The 22,010-nt window shown below is 42.2% G+C and overlaps 1 protein-coding gene across 1 annotated transcript in view; it reads left to right on the top strand.

Annotated features, from left to right (window-relative positions):
- Positions 1–9,286: 9,286 nt before the first annotated feature.
- C2H10orf67 (chromosome 2 C10orf67 homolog) overlaps positions 9,287–22,010 on the top strand; it is a 96,667-nt gene continuing 83,943 nt past the window's right edge. The window contains exons 1-2 of the mRNA XM_065919144.1: positions 9,287–9,321; positions 21,651–21,771. Of these exons, the coding sequence (XP_065775216.1) occupies positions 9,287–9,321; positions 21,651–21,771 (156 nt within the window). The remainder of the gene's footprint in view (positions 9,322–21,650; positions 21,772–22,010) is intronic.

The following is a 22,010-nucleotide window of genomic DNA, read 5'->3' as shown; positions in this document are numbered from 1 at the left end:
ACCGGACCACCAGGGAATTCCCACCTCAGATGGATTCACTTCTGCACATGGCTAAACTCTACCACTTTCTTCACATTTTTATTGATCTCCCTTTTAAAGCTCTAAACTTAGCTTTAAATAGATGATACCTTTAGTACAGTGGTCAAAAACACTTGGCAGTAAGATCTAAAGCCCATATATCAAAGTTTAGTTCAGTTCAGTCACTCAGTCGCGTCCGACTCTTTGTGACCCCATGAATCGCAGCACGCCAGGCCTCCCTGTCCATCACCAACTCCCAGAGGTTACTCAAACTCAGGTTCATCGAGTCGGTGATGCCATCCAACCATCTCATCCTCTGTCGTCCCCTTCTCCTCCTGCCCCCAATCCCTCCCAGCATCAGGGTCTTTTCAAATGAGTCAACACTTCGCATGAGATAGCCAAAGTATTGGAGTTTCAGTTTCAGCATCAGTCCTTCCAATGAACACCCAGGACTGATCTCCTTTAGGATGGACTGGTTGGATCTCCTTGCTGTTCAAGGACTCTTAAGAGTCTTCTCCAACACCACAGTTCAAAAGCATCAATTTTTCAGCGCTCAGCTTTCATCACAGTCCAACTCTCACATCCATACGTGACCACTGGAAAAACCATAGCCTTGACTAGACAGACCTTTGTTGTCTAGTAATGTCTTTGCTTTTTAATATGCTATCTAGGTTGGTCACAACTTTCCTTCCAAGGAGTAAGCGTCTTTTAATTTCATGGCTGCAGTCGCCATCTGCAGTGATTTTGGAGCCCCCCAGAATATCCAAGTTACTCTTGTCCAAACTCCCTATCAAGGTTCTTATCTTTGTTTTCAGCTTTAGCCAGACAACAAACACTTATTGATGCACTTTTACAAGAGTGGACATGTTATCTCATTGCAGCAAAATTTAACACATTAAAATGATCGAGTCTCAGGAATTCTTCCATGAAGGATTTAATACCATAATATTGTCATTGCTTCCTAGGTGGCTCAGTGATAAAGAATCCATCTGCCAGTGCAGGAGATGCAGGAGACTCAGGTTCAATCCTGGGTCAGGAACATCCCCTGGAGTAGGAATTGGCAACACACACCAGAATTCTTGCCTGGGAAATCTCATGGACACAGGAACCTGGCAGGTTGTAGTCCATGGGGTCACAAAGAGTTGGACATGACTGAGCAACTGAGCACACACATATGTCCTGGCTAAGGGGCTTGCTATTTCCTTTCCCAACTCTTTATTTAAGAACTCTGGTTTTGGATGAAGCATGACATAAAACAAGTTTACATAACAGAGCCTGCACCACATAATCATAGATTACAGCTGACGATAAAAGAAAAATAAGGACTTTACATAGGATGACGCTCTAGAAAGAATTTAAATTACAAACCTACACTGAAACCCTCTTGGCTTTTACTAGGCTCTAGAACTGATAATATCCAACTGCAGTATATAAATTACTATGTTTAGAGCCAGCACTCGACTCTTAATCAAATCCTCATGCTATTTAATCTGAGATGTTAACACTTTTAATAATTGGTAGGTGATCTTTTCATATAAGGAAACATTATATTTATATATGGTTCAGAGAAGCATTTGAAAATTTACAATTGGAGCCCAAGTCCTATTAATTTAGCAAGTAAAAATTATTGTAGCTAATGAAACATTTGACTTTTTTAAAAATGGAAAACTTTAAAGAATACATTCCTCAGTTGTGGTTTAGAAGGAAAGAACACACTCTCTGAAGGCCTGGGCCTGGTTAGCCCTGGACATGCAGTGTGTTCCATGCTGCCTGCTTTTCTTGCTTTATGGATTATTCCCAATCACCCTGGGAAAGGTTGATTATCTTGTCTATAATGGTGAAAATCGAGAGGCTCAGAGACGTTAAAATGAAAACAGAAAATCTGTCCCATATACTAAAGCCAGTTTCAGAACTACTATTTTTTTGTCTTAGTGTTTAACCCAGAGCTCATGAGCTTTCCACTAGCAACCGTCAATGAATTCAACATGTGATACAAAAGGTCTGCATTTAGTATGATAAATACTCTGACAGTGCCAACCCCAGGTAATTGAAGGCGGGAAGGTGATGTGAAATAAACAATTTTACAAGGCAGAACACCTTGAGAGATCAATGTAAGTAACTGGTAGGAAGTGTTATGTAATTAATAGTTTCAAAAACAACATCATCATAATTTGGTCTCCTAGACACTGAAATCAGAGGCTCCTTGATATGCTATATAGCATGGTTTCAAACAAAAAGGTTTTGTTCAGTACATGTTTTTGTGGGACAGTGTAACTATGCAGCCCCTATAGGTCAACAAACACAGGACAGAGCTGACCAATGACTCATGAAATCTATCCTGAGATCTCCCTCCTCACTTTCAGAACATTCATTTAGCACTGCATTAGCGAAATAGTCAACAGCTTGTCAGTCTTTTCCCTATCTTGACCTGGGTTCTGAACAGATTAGGCTTTTTACTTTAACTTGGAATTTAACTCATTTTAAAAATTTCATACACATTTAGGTAAAATAAAAAATTCACCTAAGACAAGACAATGTATTTAATTTATAATCTATATTATACTTACATATATATATTTTAAATACTCTTTTGATTAATAGTAAAATTTTCCTAAGTAGACTTAAAAGTTAGATTGTGAAAAGAAAAACCACCATAGGGATTTCCCTGGTGGTCCCATGACTAAGACTCCATGCTCCCAATGCAGGGGGCCCAGGTTCATTCCCTGGTCTGGGAACTAGATCTCACGTAGTGCAACTAGGTCTTCAAGTGCTGTAACTAAAGATCCCACATGCCACAACTAAGACCTGGCACAGCCAAAGAAATAAATTAAAATTAATAAAAATTGTAAAAGCCATTATACAGTAAAAGTAAATTTTTTTCTCTTTCCTTAAACTTCCAGAAGGGAAATGAACCATCACAGAAGATTATCTTGGCACTATTTATGAACTTTGTCCGGCATTTGGGTCTTTTCACCTTTGTCTTTAAGAGTAGTGATAATGTTACAGTGATTTATTATTTGTATTCTGAGCTTTGAATACCAGACTAACTTCTTTTTACATAATTATTATGAGAGAGAAGAAAATATTTTGTTTTCCTGTGGACAGTTTGATATGCTTCATTCTAAATTGAAATTATTTAGTTCTAAGACCAGGCAATCTAATCATATGGACCACAGCCTTGTCTAACTCAATGAAACTAAGCCATGCCATGTGGGGCCACCCAAGACGGTCGGGTCATGGTGGAGAGGTCTGACAGAATGTGGTCCACTGGAGAAGGGAATGGCAAACCACTTCGGTAATCTTGCCTTGAGAACCCCACAAACAGTATGAGAAGGCAAAATGATAGGATACTGAAAGAGGAACTCCCCAGGTCGGTAGGTGCCCAATATGCTACTGGATATCAGTGGAGAAATAACTCCAGAAAGAATGAAGGGATGGAGCCAAAGGAAAAACAATACCCAGTTGTGGATGTCACTGGTGATAGAAGCAAGGTCCGATGCTGTAAAGACCAATATTGCATAGGAACCTGGAATGTTAGGTCCATGAATCAAGGCAAATTGGAAGTGGTCAAACAGGAGATGGCAAGAGTGAATGTAGACATTCTAGAAATCAGTGAACTAAAATGGACTGGAATGGGTGAATTTTACTCAGATGACCATTATATCTACTACTGTGGGCAGGAATCCCTTAGAGGAAATGGAGTAGCTATCATGGTCAACAAAAGAGTCCGAAATGCAGTACTTGGATGCAGTCTCAAAAACGACAGAATGATCTCTCTTCATTTCCAAGGCAAACCATTCAATATCACAGTAGTCCAAGCCTATGCCCCAACCAGTAACACTGAAGAAGCTGAAATTGAATGGTTCTATGAAGACCTACAAGACCTTTTAGAACTAACACCCAAAAAAGATGTCCTTTTCATTATGGGGGACTGGAATGCAAAAGTAGGAAGTCAAGAAACACCTGGAGTAACAGGCAAATTTGGCCTTGGAGTACAGAATGGAGCAGGGCAAAGGCTAATAGAGTTTTGCCAAGAGAACACACTGGTCATAGCAAACACCCTCTTCTAACAACACAAGAGAAGACTCTACACATGGACATCACCAGATGGTGAACACCAAAATCAGATTGATTATATTCTTTGCAGCCAAAGATGGAGAAGCTCTATACAGTCAGCAAAAACAAGACCAGGAGCTGACTGTGGCTCAGATCATGAACTCCTTATTGCCAAATTCAGACTTAAACTGAAGAAAGTAGGGAAAACCACTAGACCATTCAGGTATGACCTAAATCAAATCCCTTATGACTATACAGTGGAAGTGAGAAATAGATTTAAGGGACTAGATCTGATAGACAGAGAGTCTGATGAACTATGGACGGAGGTTCGTGACATTGTACAGGAGACAGGGATCAAGACCATCCCCATGGAAAAGAAATGCAAAAAGGCAAAATGGTTGTCTGAGGAGTCCTTACAAATAGCTGTGTAAAGAAGAGAAGCGAAAAGCAAAGGAGAAAAGGAAAGATATTCCCATTTGAATGCACAGTTCCAAAGAATAGCCAGGAGAGATAAGAAAGCCTTCCTCAGCGATCAAGGCAAAGAAATAGAGGGAAACAACAGAACGAGAAAGACTAGAGATCTCTTCAAGAAAATTAGAGATACCAAGGGAATATTTCCGGCAAAGATGGGCTCCATAAAGGACAGAAACGGTAGGGACCTAACAGAAGCAGAAGATATTAAGAAGAGGTGGCAAGAATATACAGAAGAACTGTACAAAAAAGATCTTGACGACCCAGATAATCACAATGGTGTGATCACTCATCTAGAGCCAGACATCCTGGAATGTGAAGTCAAGTGGGCCTTAGGAAGCATCACTGCAAACAAAGCAAGATGGAATTCCAGTTGAGCTATTTCAAATCCTAAAAGATGATGCTGTGAAAGTGCTGCACTCAATATGCCAGCAAATTTGGAAAACTCAGCAGTGGCCCCAAGACTGGAAAATGTCAGTTTTCATTCCAATCCCATAGAAAGGCAATGCCAAAGAATGCTCAAACTACCTCACAATTGCACTCATCTCACACGCTAGTAAAGTAATGTTCAAAATTCTCAAAGCCAGCCTTCAACAATATGTGAACTGTGGACTTCCAGATGTCCAAGCTGGATTTAGAAAAGCCAGAGGAACCAGAGATCAAATTGCCAACATCTGCTGGATCATCAAGAAAGCAAGAGAGCTCCAGAAGAACATCTATTTCTGCTTTATTGCCTATGCCAAAGCCTTTGACTGTGTGGATCACAATAAGCTGTGGAAAATTCCGAAAGAGATGGGAATACCACACCACCTGACCTGCCTCCTGAGAAATATGTATGCAGGTCAGGAAGCAACATTGAGTACTGAACATGGAACAACAGACTGGTTCCAAATTAGCAAAGGAGTACATCAAGGCTGTATACTGTCACTCTGCTTATTTAGCTTATTTAACTTATGTGCAGAGTACATCATGAGAAACACTGGGCTGGATGAATCACAAGCTGGAATCAAGATTGCCTGGAGAAATATCAATAACCTCAAATAGGCAGATGACACCACCCTTATGGCAGAAAGGAAAGAAGAACTAAAGAGCCTCTTGATGAAAGGGAAAGAGGAGAGTGAAAAAGTTGGCTTAAAGTTCAACATTCAGAAAACAAATATCACGGCATCCAGTCCATCACTTCATGGCAAATAGATGGAGAAACAGTGGAAACAATGAGAGACTTTATTTTTGGGGGCTCCAAAATCACTGCAGATGGTGACTGCAGCCATGAAATTAAAAGACACTTACTCCTTGGAAGGAAAGTTATGATCAACCTGGACTGCATATTAAAAAGCAGAGACATTACTTTGCCAACAAAGGTCCATCTTTTCAAAGCTAAGGTTTTTCTAATAGTCATGTATGGATGTGAGAGCTGGAGTATAAAGAAAGCTGAGCGCCAAAGAATTGATGCTTTTGAACTGTGGTGTTTGAGAAGGCTCTTGAAAGTCCCTTGGAATGCCAGGATTTCCAACAAGTCCATCCTAAAGGAAATCAGTCCTGAATATTCATTGGAAGGACTGATGTTGAAGCTGAAACTACAATACTCCGATGAGAAGAGCTGTCTCATTTGAAAGGACCCTGATGCTGGGAAAGATTGAAGGCAGGAGGAAAAGGGATGAGGATGAAATGGTTGGATGGCATCACCAACTCAGTGGAGATGAGTTTGAGTAAACTCCAGAAGTTGGTGCTGGACAGGGAGGCCTCGTGTGCTGTGGTCCATGGGGTCGCGAAGAGACGGACAGGACTGAGCAACTGAACTGAACTGAAGACCAGGTAATGACATGTGGCTGATACCAGAAATACATTTGCTATCATATCAGGGTGGTACATAATTTAAAATAAAGGATGAGCAACAATTTCACTTTAAGGAACTTCTCTTATTATTGTACAAACAGTAATAACGAATTCCACACAACACCTTATAACTTAGTGACTTACCTGGTGGGCCAGTGGTTAAGCCTCCCTGCTGCCAACGCAAGGGACACCTCTTGGATCCTTGGCTGGGAACCAAGATGGATCCCACATGCCCCAACATGAGACCAAAGAAATAATAAATAAACATGGTATAGTTTAAAACAACACATTGGTTCTGACACTTTATGTTAAATATAAACTTTAACCCTTTTAATTTCTGTAATAAATTTTTGTCCACAAACGCCTACGTTTATGGGCAAGTGGTGGTGGTGGTGCTGCTGCCGCCAAGTCGCTTCAGTCGTGTCCGACTCTGTGCGACCCCATAGACGCCAGCCCACCAGGCTCCTCAGTCCCTGGGATTCTCCAGGCAAGAACACTGGAGTGGGTTGCCATTTCCTTCTCCAATGCATTAAAGTGAAAAGGGAAAGTGAAGTCGCTCAGTCGTGTCCGACTCCTAGCGACCCCATGGGCTGCAACCTACCATGCTCCTCAGTCCATGGGATTCTCCAGGCAAGAGTACTGGAGTGGGGTGCCATTGCCTTCTCCAATGGGCAAGTGGAAGGTGTAGGCAATTCATCAGTTGCCTATTTCCCTCTTATTATGGGATTGCTCTGAGAACTCAGGGCTCATTATGTAAAGAGCATCCTTATTAGCCAGGTGCAGTATTTTTCATCCTCCTGGAGGTTGACCTTTAGCATTGGGTCACTAAAACGAGGGTTGTGGAGCCTTGTTGAACGTCGCCTGCAGAGAGCTGTTGACGCAAGAACAGAGCTCGGGAATCCACGCCCCCTAGTGCACGGGCCTTGCAGGAGGCTGAGCTCAGCTTTCGCACCGAAGGCACGGAGGGTTCGCAGCGTGGTGGGCTGCCGCCAGGTTATCTTCAGGAGTCCAGCTCTCCTGGGGACACGTCAGCGACGGCCTGGCCCGTACACCTCCAGGACAGGAAGCCCTGAGCCAGGTGGGCAGTGGAAGCGGCAGTCGGGGGACTCCCGGCCCTGCAGACCCCAGCGCCAGCGCCCCGGGATTCTGGCGCAAGGCCTGTTGCCCGGGAGTCGCCATGGCAACGGACGCCCGGGTTCGGGACTCGGCGGGCGGCGCACGGCCTAGCGGCCACCTCCGCGGCTCCCATGGAGGTCTATGGCGACTCGGCGCCCCAGACCGAGGAGTGCTGGAGGATTATCAAGAATCTCGAGTGCACTCTTGAACAATTCCGGCTCAGTCCCAGGTGACCCGCGCGAACTGTGGCGCCCGGGCCCGCGCCCCGGCCGGCGCGCCACCGCTCCCGTGTTCTCTAGCTCCAAGCCCCAAGGCAGCTGTTTTGATATCGAAATATACTAGCGTGTAGCAAGCACGGACTCTGGGGCCAGACTGTCTGAGTTCAAATCTTCAAGACACTCTAAGGGCCCAAGACTTGGGCGAGTTAGTCAACTTCTCTGCGCCGCCTTATCTCTTCAGGAAAAGAGCCAAGATGGTGATGCACAGCGCCTCCTTCATAGTTCATAGCGAACTTTGAATGAGTCAATCTGGAAGATCAACATACATATGGGGTACATAGCACCGTGGAAGTGTTTGCCAATATAACTATCTTGTTCTTGACCCTTTGGGACAGTTTTTAAATCTTGTAATCCTTTACCCTCCTCTGTCCCAGTTTTATCTGGATAATGTAGATCTGATGCTTGGGGTGGGGGACGGGGAGGGAAGTCTTTTTCTAAAAACCTTTTGAAATCCCGTAAATGGCCCTCACTAGGTTAACTGCTCTAGGTGCCCTAAGACAGGGAGCCTCGTGGTGCCAGGTGGGCTGGCTGAGACACCAGCCCTGCAACTGGCGTCTCTCTAGGGTAGGATGAAGGGCCCAGAGCCCTGTGGTGGGGACTGACGCAGTGTGATGGCGCTGCCAGCCCAGCTGCCCCGCTGAACTGTATTAAGGGAGCGCCTTTGTGAACAGGGATGGGGGTGCACTCAGAACCCGGCTGACTGGTGGTGTGAAAGCACATATTGGCGGTAGCGGGTGGTGGGCACGGTGTTGGACTGCCCTGGTTGTTGACTAAGAGAGATGACTTCCTACCCCGGATTCCTTGGTGTTCCGTGGTGGGGAGCTTCTGCAGCAAAACGCACTGGTTGTGCTCAGCGGCCAAACTGGCAGCGCCTGGGGCTCAATCAGTGCTTGTTGTCTGAATAAAGGAGCCGCCGATGCCCCTGTGAGTTTCTCTTCATCGGCAGGACCCAGGCCGGTGTTGGTGCTCTGGTATCTGGTGTGCGTGGGAGAAGCTGCAATCTTGGGGGGTGGAGAGAATCAGGCACTGGGGAGGCACCAGTCAACAAACCACCGACAGAAGCCTGTCCTTTCTGAAGTTTACATCCCGGGTAGGAAACCAGCAATAAATAAGCCGACTCCATAATAAAGTCAGTTAAGTGGTGGTGAGTGCTAAGGAGGAAACAGAGCAGAAGAAATAACCTGTGGAGTGGGGAAGGGGGTTCTAATTTTATTTTTTTGGCCATACCATGTGTGGGGATCTACCAAGGATGTAACCCAGCCTCCTGCATTGGAAGTGCTGAGTCTTAACCTCTGGACCACCAGGTAAATCTTACAGGGTTATAATTTTAGATCCTGTAGTCAAGGAAGACTTCTTGGAAGTGACTTTAGGGGGAAGAACTGCAGACTTGAGCGGGGAACCTTTCTGCTCTATCAGGGAGCAAGTGTTCCAGGCAGAGGACAAGAAGTAAAGGAGAGTGGGCATAGGTGTCACAGGACCAGCAATGAGGCTGGTGTGGCTGGAGAAGAGTAATGGGGGAGAGCAGTGGTGATGAATGCGATCAGAGGTAAGAGGATGGATGGTGCTCATGGTGTGGAACCTAGATCATTGTAAGGACTGCAGCACTGACCTTGAATGAGGTGGTCAGATGTGGTTTTTCCAACACCCCCAAGCAATTCTCTAATTTTCAGTGGACAGTGATTGGGTGTGTCTTGTAGTTTGCTTATTTATTTATTTAAAGTATGATTGCTGTACAATATTATGTATTATAAGTCACAGGTGAACAATAGAGTTATTCCTAATTTTTAAAGGTTATACTCCATTTATAGTTATTGTAAAATGTTGGCTATATTCCCCATGTTGTACAGTATATTCTTGTAGCTTACATCAGTTCAGGCCAATCGCTCAGTCATGTCCAACTCTTTGTGACCCCATGAATTGCAGCACACCAGGCTTCCCTGTCCATCACCAACTCCCAAATCTTGCTCAAATTCATGTCCGTCAAATCAGTGATGCCATCCAACCATCTCATCCTCTGTCATCCCCTTCTCCTCCCTCTTTCAGTCTTTCCCAGTCTCAGGGTCTTTTCCAATGAGTCAGTTCTTCGCATCAGGTGGCCAAAGTATTGGAGTTTCAGCTTCAGCATCAGTCCTTCCAATGAATATTCAGGACTGATTTCCTTCAGGGTTGACTGGTTGGATCTCCTTGCAGTCCAAGGGACTCTCAAGTGTCTTCTCCAACACCACAGTTCAAAAGCATCAATTCTTCGATGCTCAACTTTCTTTATAGTCCAGCTCTCACATCCATACATGACCACTGGAAAAACCATGGCTTTGACTAGAGGGATCTTTGTTGGCAAAGTAATGTCTTTGCTTTTTAATATGCTATCTAGGTTGGTCATAATTTTTCTTCCAAGGAGCAAGCATCTTTTAGTTTCATGGCTGCAGTCACCATCTGCAGTGATTTTGGAGCCCCCCAAAAGAAAATCTCTCACTATTTCCATTGTTTCCCTATCTATTTGCCATGAAGTGATGGGACCGAATAGTTTTTATTATACTGCTTAATCCCTTACCCCTATCTTGCCCCTCCCTCTTTCCCTCTCCCCACTGGTAACCACTAGTTTGTTCTTGTGTCTTGCGGTTTAACTGGAGATAGTGTCAGATTCCACAGGTTAAGGGCTCAGTCCCACAAGACTGTCCCTGTCCTACCTCTTCAGAGGCTAATTGCAAGTCCAGGTTGTCACCTGTGCTTTTGACAACCAGGGCTAACTCAGAGGTTCCTTGAGTTCAGTTAATTTGCTAGAGTGACTCATAGAACTCAAGAAACCAGTTTACTTACTTGGCTACTGGCTTACTACAAAGACTATTAAAGGATATGAATGAACAACCAGAGTTAGAGATACATAGGGTGAGGTCTAGAAGGGTCTGGGGCATGGGGGACTCTATCCCTATGAAATTTGGAGTGCACCCCATGAATTTATTGTTGTTTACCAACCTGGAAGTTCTCTAAACCCTATAATTCAGGGATTTTTTTTTTTTTTAATAAACTCTTCATTACACAGGCAAAATTGACTGAATCATTGACTTTTTGTGATTGATTCAACCTCCAGCCCTCTGTGGAAGCAAGGTTGGGGGAGGTGGGATTGGAAGTTCTAATCCTCTCCTTCTGGTTGGTTCCCCTGGCAACCACCTCCATCCTTAGGGGCCTTTCAAAAGTCACTTCATTAACATAAAATTGGGTGTGGTTGAAAGGGGCTTCTCATGAATAGCCAAAGACACCCAGTTAAACTTTTCCCCCTATTTCAGGACAGCAGACCAAATATTACAATAAAAGATTCTTTCATTGTGCTTTTCGCTTAGGAAATTCCAAGGGTTTGGACTGCTGTGAGGCAAGAAGTGTGTATGAAGACCAATATATATATATTGTATATATATACATATAGGGCTTCCCAGGAAGGGGCAGTTGGTAAAGAATCCACTGAGTCAGGAAGATTCCCTGGAGTAAGAAATGCCAACCCACCCCAGTATTCTTGCCTGGAAAATTCCATGGACAGAGGAGCCTGGCAGGCTACAGTCAAAGAGTCAGACATGACTGAGCAACTGAGCATGCACATATCTATATCTATAAAATTATAAAACACACTGCAGAGATGGGAAGATATGAGGGGAATGGAGCAGAAGAACCACATTATCTGGTTTATCTTTCAGCCAAATTATTCTGGCTATTGTTTTGATATTAGACTCTAATGAGGGGAAACAGTGGAAACAGTGAGAGACTTTATTTTCTTGGGCTCCAAAATCACTGCAGATGGTGACTGCAGCCATGAAATTTAAAGATGCTTACTCCTTGGAAGGAAAGTTATGACCAACCTAGATTGCATATTAAAAAGCAGAGACATGACTTTGCCAACAAAGGTCCATCTAGTCAAAGCTATGGTTTTTCCAGTAGTCATGTATGGATGTGAGAGTTGGATTATAAAGAAAACTGAGCATCAAAGAATTGATGCTTTTGAACTGTGGTGTTGGAGAAGACACTTGAGAGTCCCTTGGACTGCAAGGAGATCCAACCAGTCAACCCTGAAGGAAATCAGTCCTGAATATTCATTGGAAGGACTGATGCTGAAGCTGAAACTCCAATACTTTGGCCACCTGATGCGAAGAACTGACTCATTGGAAAAGACCCTGATGCTGGGAAAGACTGAAAGAGGGAGGAGAAGGGGATGCAGAGGATGAGATGGTTGGATGGCATCACCGACTCGATGAACATGAGTTTGAGCAAACTCCTGGATGGGTGTGCTGCAGTCCATGGGGTGGCCGAGTCAGACACAACTGGATGAGGACAGGGGCAGAAACGGAAACCAGTTAGGGGACTACGACAATAAGCCTCATGAAAAATGACTGGGATGGTAGCATTGGTTGGAGGTTGTGAGACTAGTCAGATCCTAGATTTATGTTGAAAGTAGAACTGATAGGCACAGAGTGTGTAAGATTCTGATTTTTTGAACTGACTAACTGGAAGGATGGAAGTGCCATGAGCTGGGATGAAGAAGATTGAGATGAATAGCTTTGTGGGGAATATCATAAGCCTACTTTTTTTTTTCTCTTTTTTTTTTGCTAATTTGGCTGCACCAGGGCTTAGTTGTGGCATGCAAGATCTAGTTCCCTGACCAGGGCTTGAACCTGTGCCCCCTGCATTGGGAACTCAGAATCTTAACCATTGGACCACAAGGGAAGTCCCTCAGAAGCTTACTTTTGGACATAATATCTTGGAAGTAACTCTTAGACATCCATCTAGGCTCTTTGGTTGTATGAGTCTTTAGGGCAAGAACAATAATTTACCCTGTATTCTTCTCAATTCTTGGCTAAGACACCTAAAAAGTTTATTAACATGCATATCTCATGTGTCCATAGGAGTTACCTAGGAAAAATGACTAAAACTCTAAGATGGCCCAAATCACCACCTTGAATATCATATTCAGATAAAGACAAAAGATGTTGAGTAGAGGGAAGCCAGTTATGGGAGGTTACCAAGAAGACCAGTAAACAAGGGTAAGGTTTGTTATACAAATTTGAATGGGTGCCTTCTCCATTAGTAAGATTCTCTTGTGAATTAGAATCATCTTCCTGGTAGGAGAGAAAGACACTTACAGTGGCGATTTCCTTTATATTTCCTTTATAAATGAAAATTTCTTTTACAAACAGGTAACTTCTACTCTGCTTCCAGGGTTTCTCCTGTGTCTGCAGTTTTTCAAAACAATTGACTCAAAACAACCCTTATGCTAAAGTATCATATTTAGGGGTGCTATATTCTGCTAACCTTCAAGCCTAAAGTTCAGAAGACAGGCCCAGCCAGGTTGGATATACCAGTGTGGGAGTAATTGGCACACAGATGCACCTAGAAATGGGAGACTTGGTGAGATCACCCAGGAAATGACAAGAGAAGTGTGTGAAATTTGGGACACCTCAAACTTGTATGTTCTTTCAAGAGGAAAAAAGTGGAAGCGAGAATGCTTTGTTTTTGTTTTTTGTTTTTTTCCTTATTTGAAATTGAGCAGGGATATCCCTAGTGGTCCTGTGGTTAAGACTGAGCTTCCAGTACAGTGGGTGCAGGTTCGATCCCTGATCAAGGAACTAAGATCCTACATACCGAATAGTATGGCTGAAAATAAATAAAAAATTTAAACTGAGCAATACAGCATTGTGAAAATTTAGTGCACTTAATGCTACTTTCTTTGACTAATTCATTAATGAGCATTTGTTAAGATAGATTATTCTAGGATTTAATGAGAAGTGTCACTGCTTTCTGTTAATAAATATTCATGGATCTGTTTTCTGTAATAGGTTAACATGTTAATTTTGTATCTCATTTATTTAAAAAAAGAACCTGTAATTGCTATTTTTTCGAGACTGTATTTTATGCATAATAGCCAAGCTATTATTCAGAAATCAAATTGCTGAGGCTATAAATAGGAACTGTGTAGGAACCACTTAGCTAGTTTGTTGTGATGTGGGTTTCCATTCTAGGCAAAGGGGTTGTCATCTAAAATTAGAGACATTTGGAATTTAAGGGGAAGCTGAAGAATGAACTTTCATGTTTCACTTGGACTCTGAATGAGTCAGAACTTTCTGAATCAGTCATTCAGAAGGTTAGGACCAGTGAGGGATAGTTGAGCATAGACCTGTTCTCACAAGGGATGGAGGATAAGACTCTCACTTTAGGCTTATTTTTTCTTTTTGGCTGTACTGTGTAGCTTGTGGTTTCTTAGTTGCCCAACCAGGGATTGATCCAATGCCTTTGGCCATGAGAATTAGAGTCCTAACCCCTGAACTGCCAGGGAATATACACGCTTGTGATTTTTAGATTAATTACTTACAATCTTTGAGCCTCAGCTTCCATCTCCTCAAAACAAAGAAAGGTAGATAACCTGAGAAAAGATTGTGTGTATATTTTTTTCCCTATTAAAAAATATTTTATTGAAGTATAGTTGATTTACAAAGTTGTGTTAATTTCCTCTGTACAGCAAAGTGACTCAGTTATACATATATATATATATTGTATTTCATACTCTTTTACATTATGTTTTATCCCAGGATATATATATATATATATTTTTTTTCATTTATTTTTATTAGTTGGAGGCTAATTACTTCACAATATTGTAGTGGTTTTTGCCATACGTTGACATGAATCAGCCATGGATTTACATGTGTTCCCCATCCTGAACCCCCCTCCAACCTCCCTCCCCATCCCATCCCTCTGGGTCATCCCAGAGATTGTGTGTATTAAGACAGATGCCTTGACTAAGCACAGGGGACAAGTTAAGCATTCAGTTGTTAAAAAACAAAATTCAACTGAGTAGATTTGAAGATCTGATTGGCTTTGTTAGGTGGTTCATGAATTGGACAGCACCCCGTCCAGCAATTATGAGGGAGCTCCAAGGGGGCTGTACACAATGGGAGGTTTTTATAGGGAAAAGGGTGGGACAAGGGAGATGGTACCATAAAGGGGAAAAAAGCAAGAAGAAAAAAAAGCATTGTTTTTAGACCAGGACTTATCTTTGCAGGGGAAAGGGCAAGGCAGGGGTTTTATCATTCAGATTACCCCTTCTTCCTTTGGGGGCAGAGTGGAGAGGGGCCACAGGACAGATTATCTTCCTGGTGCTGATCAGAAAATTCCAGACTGGTTAATTAAGGCTAACATTTCTGGGGAAGGTTGAAACCGAAATTAAGTCAGGTATTAAGTCTGAATTTGGTATCATGCACTTTAGAATAAGTAATGCCATTTTGAGCCTGTAGTTTTCTGTTTAACACAATAAATAGGCACTAATTTTATTTTTACCACCTGGAGGAGGTATCTATAAAATTCTTCAAACTGGTTTTAAAATATCATACTGTATTACTGTAATATTATGGTACCAGAGGGAATAACTGAAAACATTATTCTAAGTTTCTAAATCATATCCTAAAGATACATGTATTGGGGGTGATTTTTTTGCACTTCTATTCTTTTTCCAGCTTTGGGATATAACTGACATGTAACGTTGTATATTTATCATAAAACCTGCTCACATTCATAACTTACCACCCACCCTAGATCTTTAGCTTAAAATGGGAAGGAAGGAAAGAACATACATGGTCAAGTTTATTGAAAAATGAAGCTGAATAACAAATAGGAGCTGCTTGGTGCTAGGGAGGGGGAGGAACTGCATTTCTCAGCTGGAAGGATGAATCATGGAGGTCTGTTAAGTGGGAGGCATTGCAGAAAGAAACAGTTTTAAGTTTAGGTGGTGTTTGTATTTATCGTATTGATGCAGCACTCGGGGTTCAAACAGGAGATAGAAACCTCACCAGTATTTAAACAAGGAACAAATATTTCTTGTTTCTTTAATGTTGTTATTTACTTGTTTTTGGCTGTGCTGGGTCTTCGGTGCTTTCCGCTGCTTTCTCTAGTCGCGGTAGGCAGGGGCTATTCTTTGTTGAGATCCATCGGCTTCTCACTGCAGTGGCTTCTCTTGTTGTGGAGCGCGGGGGTCTAGGCATGCAGGCCCAGTAGTTGCGGCTCCTGGACTCTAAAGCACAGGCTCAGTAGTCATGGCAGATGAGCTTAGTTGCTCTGCCGCATGTGGAATCTTCTCGGACCAGAGATGGAACCCATGTCCCCTGCATTGGCAGACAGATATCCACTGTGCCACTAGGGAAGTCCTATGTCTTGTTTCTTATTAAATATTAACAAGGATTTTAAGTTCAATTTAAAAAAAGCTCTAAGCAACATTGCAATAGCAAATGTAGCTGTGACCCCAAGGGCAGAGAAGAGTAAATGTGGACAGAACTAAGAATTTAAAAGGTCCCCCACTTCCACCAAACGCTGAGATTAAGACCCCTTGGGAGAGGATGTGGCTGGTGGTAGAGACACTTGCCAAAGGGTGCCAGCCAGAGCTGGTCCATGGGCCTGACTTGTTGAGTGGCCATGGTGAACTTAGTGAAAGATACAAGGCAGGCCAAGGTTCTTTATATAGCTGAGAAATCCAAATAGTCATTCCTGAAGGTTCTGAGCCCTCAAGAGTCCTGCCTTTTCAGGGGAATTGGCTGTATTTTTTCATTAATCTTTCCTATTGAATGTGGAAATGCTCAGAGTCACTCCAGAGAATCTCCTGAGTTCCAGACGTAGTCCTTTACTCCTCTGTGTACCAACAACCTGCTTTCTTGATGATCAGAATTAATCACTTCAGCCAGTAGTGTGCCCCCGTTCTCTGCCTTTGGTTTGGTGGTGTAGGGATCACACAGTGGCCAGGTACCGTTCAATTCACTCTCGTCTAATTCAGTAGAACCATTGTTGTGCTTCCCCGTAGAAGCAATCTCCCTTTGGGAACTAAGACCTCCAAGCCAGCAGGTAATAAAGTTTCTGGGAAAGGAAGCAATGATTTCAGGGGTGGGTTATTAGGTGTAATAGTGAGAGGTGCCTCTTGCATTTTTACCAAGATTCTTGGACCTACAGCTGTGGGAGAGATGGTCCCATGTGCTGAGTGGAGGAGAAGAATATCTCTCCTATCATTTCTGCATTCTTGGCTGAGCCCCCCTCCCCCCATAATAAAAGACAGATTAACTCGAGAAAAAAACAACAGAAGTTTAATAACATCTATTCCTCCTGTATACAAGGGAGATACCCAGGAAATTGGAGTAACTCCTTGAAATGGTTCAAACCACTACCTTAAATAGAATCTCTACCTAAAGACAAAAACAGATGTTGGGAACCAGTTATGGGAAGTTCCAGAAAAAGCACAGTAAACAGGGGGATGGTTGTAATGCAGATTTAAGCTCATGCCTTCTCCATTGATAAGAGTTTCTAGAGATTTACGCCTAAAATACTGACAGTTCTTACTGAGTGAAATTGGCAGGATCTGAGCTTGCTTGAAGGTTGTGTCTGACTTTTAAAAAATAGTTTACTTTGAAATAATTTCAAATATACAGAAAAGTTGTCAGAACAGAACTAAGAACTCTTCACCTAGATTCTTCAGTTCTCAACATTTCCCCATGTTTGTTTTCTCTCTCTTCTTCCTCCTCACCCCCTGCCTCTGTACACACATAACACACACACTCACACTCACCCAGACATTCATTATCATCAGTCTTTTTAGAACCTTCTGAGAGCATGTTGCAGACATGTTTCCCATTAAGTGTGAATTTCCTAAGCATTCAAGGGTGTTTTTCCTAAAATGGATACTTTTTCCTGCATGAGCAGCACACACTCTCAAATCAGCAGATCCATACTGCACAACCCTATCGCAGCCTCCTTTCAAGCTGGGCCAAAAGCACCAGTAATGACTTTTTTTTCCTTTCTGATGCAGGATCCTATCTAGCAGTGTGTGTTGTCTTTAGCTATCCTGTCGCCTCAGACGGGTCCAGCAGGAAGAGTTCCTCAGCCTCTCCCCACTGTTCATGTCCTTGACACTTTTTTAAAAAGTACAAACCTTCTGTAGCATGACCAGCACTACCTGGGTCCATCTTCTGTTTCCTTATAACCAGATTCAGGTCCTGTGTTCTTGGCAGGAAGGCCACAGAAATGAGGCTGTGTATTCTCAGGGCATCAGTTTAGCCAGTGCGTGTCATTCAGTCTATTCCCTCATTGATGCTTTAACCTTGACTTTGCTGGGTTGGTGTCTCCCAGGTCTGCCATAAATTCACTCTGCTTCCCTTTGTAATAAATTACTATTTTGTGTGTAGAGAGTGTGTGCGTGTGTAGTTAGTTGCTTCAGTTGTGTCCGACTCTTAGCGACCCTGAGGACTGTAACCTGCCACACTCCCCTGTCCATGGGATTCTTCAGGCAAGAATATGGAGTGGGCTGTCGTGCTCTCTTCCAGGGTATGTTCTGGACCCAGATATCGAACCTATGTCTCTTACATCTCCAACATTGGCAGGCAGGTTCTTTACCATTAGCACCACCTGTAGGGCCTAAGTATTACAAAATTTCCTTTTCCTCCCCTGCCTCCAACTTTATTGAGATATAACTGATGCAGAACACTGTAAGTTTGAGGTGTACAATGTGATGATTTGGCACATTTTTATGTTGTAAAATATAAAATTATCACATTATCATTATCACAATAAGGTTAGTTGACACATTCATCATCTCACATAGTTACTTTTGTGTGTATGAAAATATTTCAAATTGTCTCTCTTAGCAACTTTCAAGTGTACAATATAGTATTATTAACTGCAATTGTCATGCTGTACATTATATCCCAGTACTTATTCATCTTATAACTGAAAGTTTTTACCCTTTGACTAATATCCCCCCATTTCCTTTACCCTCAGCTTGTGGCAACTGTCTCTTACTCTCTGTTTCTATGAGTTTGACTTTTTTAGATTCCACATATAAGTGCAATCAGTTATCTTTCTCAGTCTGCCTTATTTCGCTTAATGTAATGTCCTCAAGGTTCATCTGTGTTATTGCAAATAACAGGAATGCATTTTCTTTTTTCATGACTTTTCATTATACACACATGCACACACACATTTTCTATTTTTTAAGGTTTATTTTTTATTTATCTGCCTATTTGGTTGCACCAGGACTTAGCTGAGGTTTGTGGGATCTTTGATCTTCATTGAGGCCTGAGGGATCTATAGTTGAGGTATGTGAGATCTTTCAGTTGTGGCATATGGGATCTAGTTCCCTGATCAGGGATTGAACCCTGGCCCTCTGCATTGGGAGCATGGAGTCTTATCCACTGGACCACCAGGGAAGTCCACTACATTTTCCTTACTCATTCATCTGTCAGTGGACCCCTGGCTACTGTGAATAACGTCATAGTGAACATGAGAGTGAGGTAGCTCCTTGGGATACTGATTTTGTTTCCTTTGGATATATACTCAGATGTGAGACTGCTGGATTATATAGTAGTCTTGTTCAATTTTTCAACAAAATTTCCTTTTCCTAATCAAACTTCCACTGACCAGCTGTAGCCTTTTAGCTAAGCTTAACCCTAGCTGCCATTGATAACTCCCACCCTAATCCATCACCTCTGCAGTGGCTGCCCAATGGTGATTCTCTATTTTCACCATTCTTTTCTGTGTTTACTAGAGCGTCTCATTCTCATTTGGACTGCTAGATTCCTGTTTTATTCGATAGGCTGTAATCTGATACTTTCATCATTTATTTTGATGCTCAAATTGTCCCAGATATGGCCAGTGGGAATCTCTTCGGTCTAGTTTCTGTCTCTCTCATTTTTTTTTTTCACTCTTTCCCCACTTTTTGGAATCACAAGATATTCCAGGCTCATTTTATGTTTTTGTTCTCCCAGCTTTGAAACCAGCCATTTTCCCAAGAAGCCCTGGTTCCTTTTAATGCAGAATGGTATTTAAAAAATCAACGTCTGTGTTTTTGGTGTGTTCATTGCTACTGGGGTGTCATCCCATCTAGGTTCTCACACTGGACAGAACTAGAAACACATGTCCATAAGTATATGCACATATTTGTACCTATCACTATTTGTCTATGTACATAATTATAAAACCATGCCTTCATACCAGAACTTCCAGTTCCATTACATTGTCTCAGGGTATATCCTATTCTACTTCTTTTTTATGTTTGTAAATTTCATTTCTGAAACTGGAGAACTTGACTTCTGTCATCTTCAGTACATTTACATGTTTCTTCAATTTATTCAGTCTCCCAACCATGTTGCTTTGTTTTGTTTTTGGTCCCACCACTAGGCATGCAGGATCTTAGTTCCCCAACCAAAGCCGGAGGCTACTCCCCTTGCATTGTAAGCCTGGGGTTTTAACCACTGGACCGCCAGGGAAGTGCCTGTTTCCATCTTTTTAAAAGCGCATCATCTGTGCACTGGCTTTGCCCTCTGGCTGACCCCCTTGTGGTCACCAGACAGCTCTGCCAGTTCCTGGCCTCATTTCCACACGTGGCAGTGTGCAGAGTCACAGAGGGGACCTCTCCCCTGGTGCTCCTGTGAAAAAAGCTTTACCTGCCCCTGACAGGTCTTTTCTCCTGTCACACTCCTCAGAACCAAGTCCCACTCCCGCTCCTAAAATACCTGCCCAGAAGATTGGGATCGCCGCAGCGGCCTGAGACCACAAAACTGTTACCCTTGATACTGGGAATTCTCTCACCCTTCCCTGAGTTCTGCAGGAGATAAGGCTGAGGCTCTGCCAGCAGTAAAAAGCGGGAGGTTGCCAGGGGGTACCCCCATCACGGTCTGCTCCACCTGGTCAGCAGACAAGGGAGGGTAGGTACATGGATGCTCTCTCTACGGAGGCTGCATTGAAAAGCCTGGGAATGTTCCTTAGGCTTTCATGGCTCTCTTTTTTTAGCTGACATTTTAGAAACCAATGCTTGTGGTAAGTTTGGTCAAATTGACAGAGAAAGGACATCCAGAAACTTGGCCTTCTTGTTATGATTTGAGATGTCCGTCATTAAAAGTTTGTAGGAGGATTTTACAAAATACTTCTTTCCACTTCGATTTTGGCGGTGGGGGGGGGGGTGGGGGGAAACTGAGTTTAAAACCAAGTACAGTAGAGTGGTGTGATTATCTTAAAGAAGTAGTTCTCAAATTTTTTTTTTTTTGGTGTCAGGATCTCTTTACAGTCTTAAAAATTATTGAGGCCCTCACAGATCTTTATGTTTTATTTATTCATAGTTACCATATTAGAAATTTTAAAGGAGAAACATTTAAAATAATGATAAACCAATTCTGTATTAGTATAAGTAATATATTTTAAAGAAAATTGAACTCTTTTCAAGACAGAATCTTTAATGAGAATGGTATCATTTACATTTTTGCAAATCTTTTCAATGCCTGGCTTAATGGAAAATAGCTGAGTTCTCCTCTCTGCTTCTGCATTCATCTGTCATCCAGGCACATAACCTGTAGCATCTGGAACTCCACTGAATACTTGTGAGAGAATGATAGGAGAAAAGATAAATCCAATCTTAATAATATTATGAAAATAATTTTGACCTGTGGACTCCCTGAGTGTTCTGGAGCCTCCAGGAGTTCTCAGACCACATTTTCAGAACCTCTACTTAAAAGGAATTTTGCTTGCTATGCCCACGCATGATTTACAACGACCTCAAGCAGCAGCATACATAAAACAGTGGATGAGATTTTAAAAGGAGGTTCATAAATTGGTCATGTATCCGAAAATGGAAGTAAAATCAGTGTAGCAATGTGAAATTGTTCAGACAATCTGATAATCCAAAAGAAACCTAGGGAAAACCCAAAATCATGAGCAGATAATTAAGTGGTTTTCTCATTTCACCGATCCTTTGAATTTTTAAAATATGATTTACAGAAAATATGTGTAAATATATGTCACTAAATATATCTTTAAGGTAATATCTATAATATGAAGTACATTTAATCTCCCCCCTCTTTTATTTTTCAGATTTACTATTTCAGATGATTTGAAGGTTGGCTTTTTCAGCACAGACCATGCCACTCAAACAGATTCCAGTGAGATTCTGCCATTAAAAGAGTTGAGCTTAGCTACACAAAATCTAGTGCAGGTAAATCTGGATTTATTAAGGAACTCCTGAGATAATTTGTATTACTTGCCTTCATGTTTCTTTCCTTGACAAAAGTGAAATGATTAACATTTTAAAAATATTAGCATCTTCTATAATCTGAACTGGATAACAGTTGTGTGTTATTGTTTTTTAATTATTAGTATAAACAACTACTTCAGGGCATGGCTACCCACTCCAGTGTTCCTGTCTGGAGAATCCCATGGACAGAGGAGCCTAGC

Source organism: Muntiacus reevesi, chromosome 2, assembly GCF_963930625.1.
Source record: "Muntiacus reevesi chromosome 2, mMunRee1.1, whole genome shotgun sequence".
Taxonomy (NCBI): domain Eukaryota; kingdom Metazoa; phylum Chordata; class Mammalia; order Artiodactyla; family Cervidae; genus Muntiacus; species Muntiacus reevesi.
This window is presented reverse-complemented; position numbering and strand designations above follow the sequence as displayed.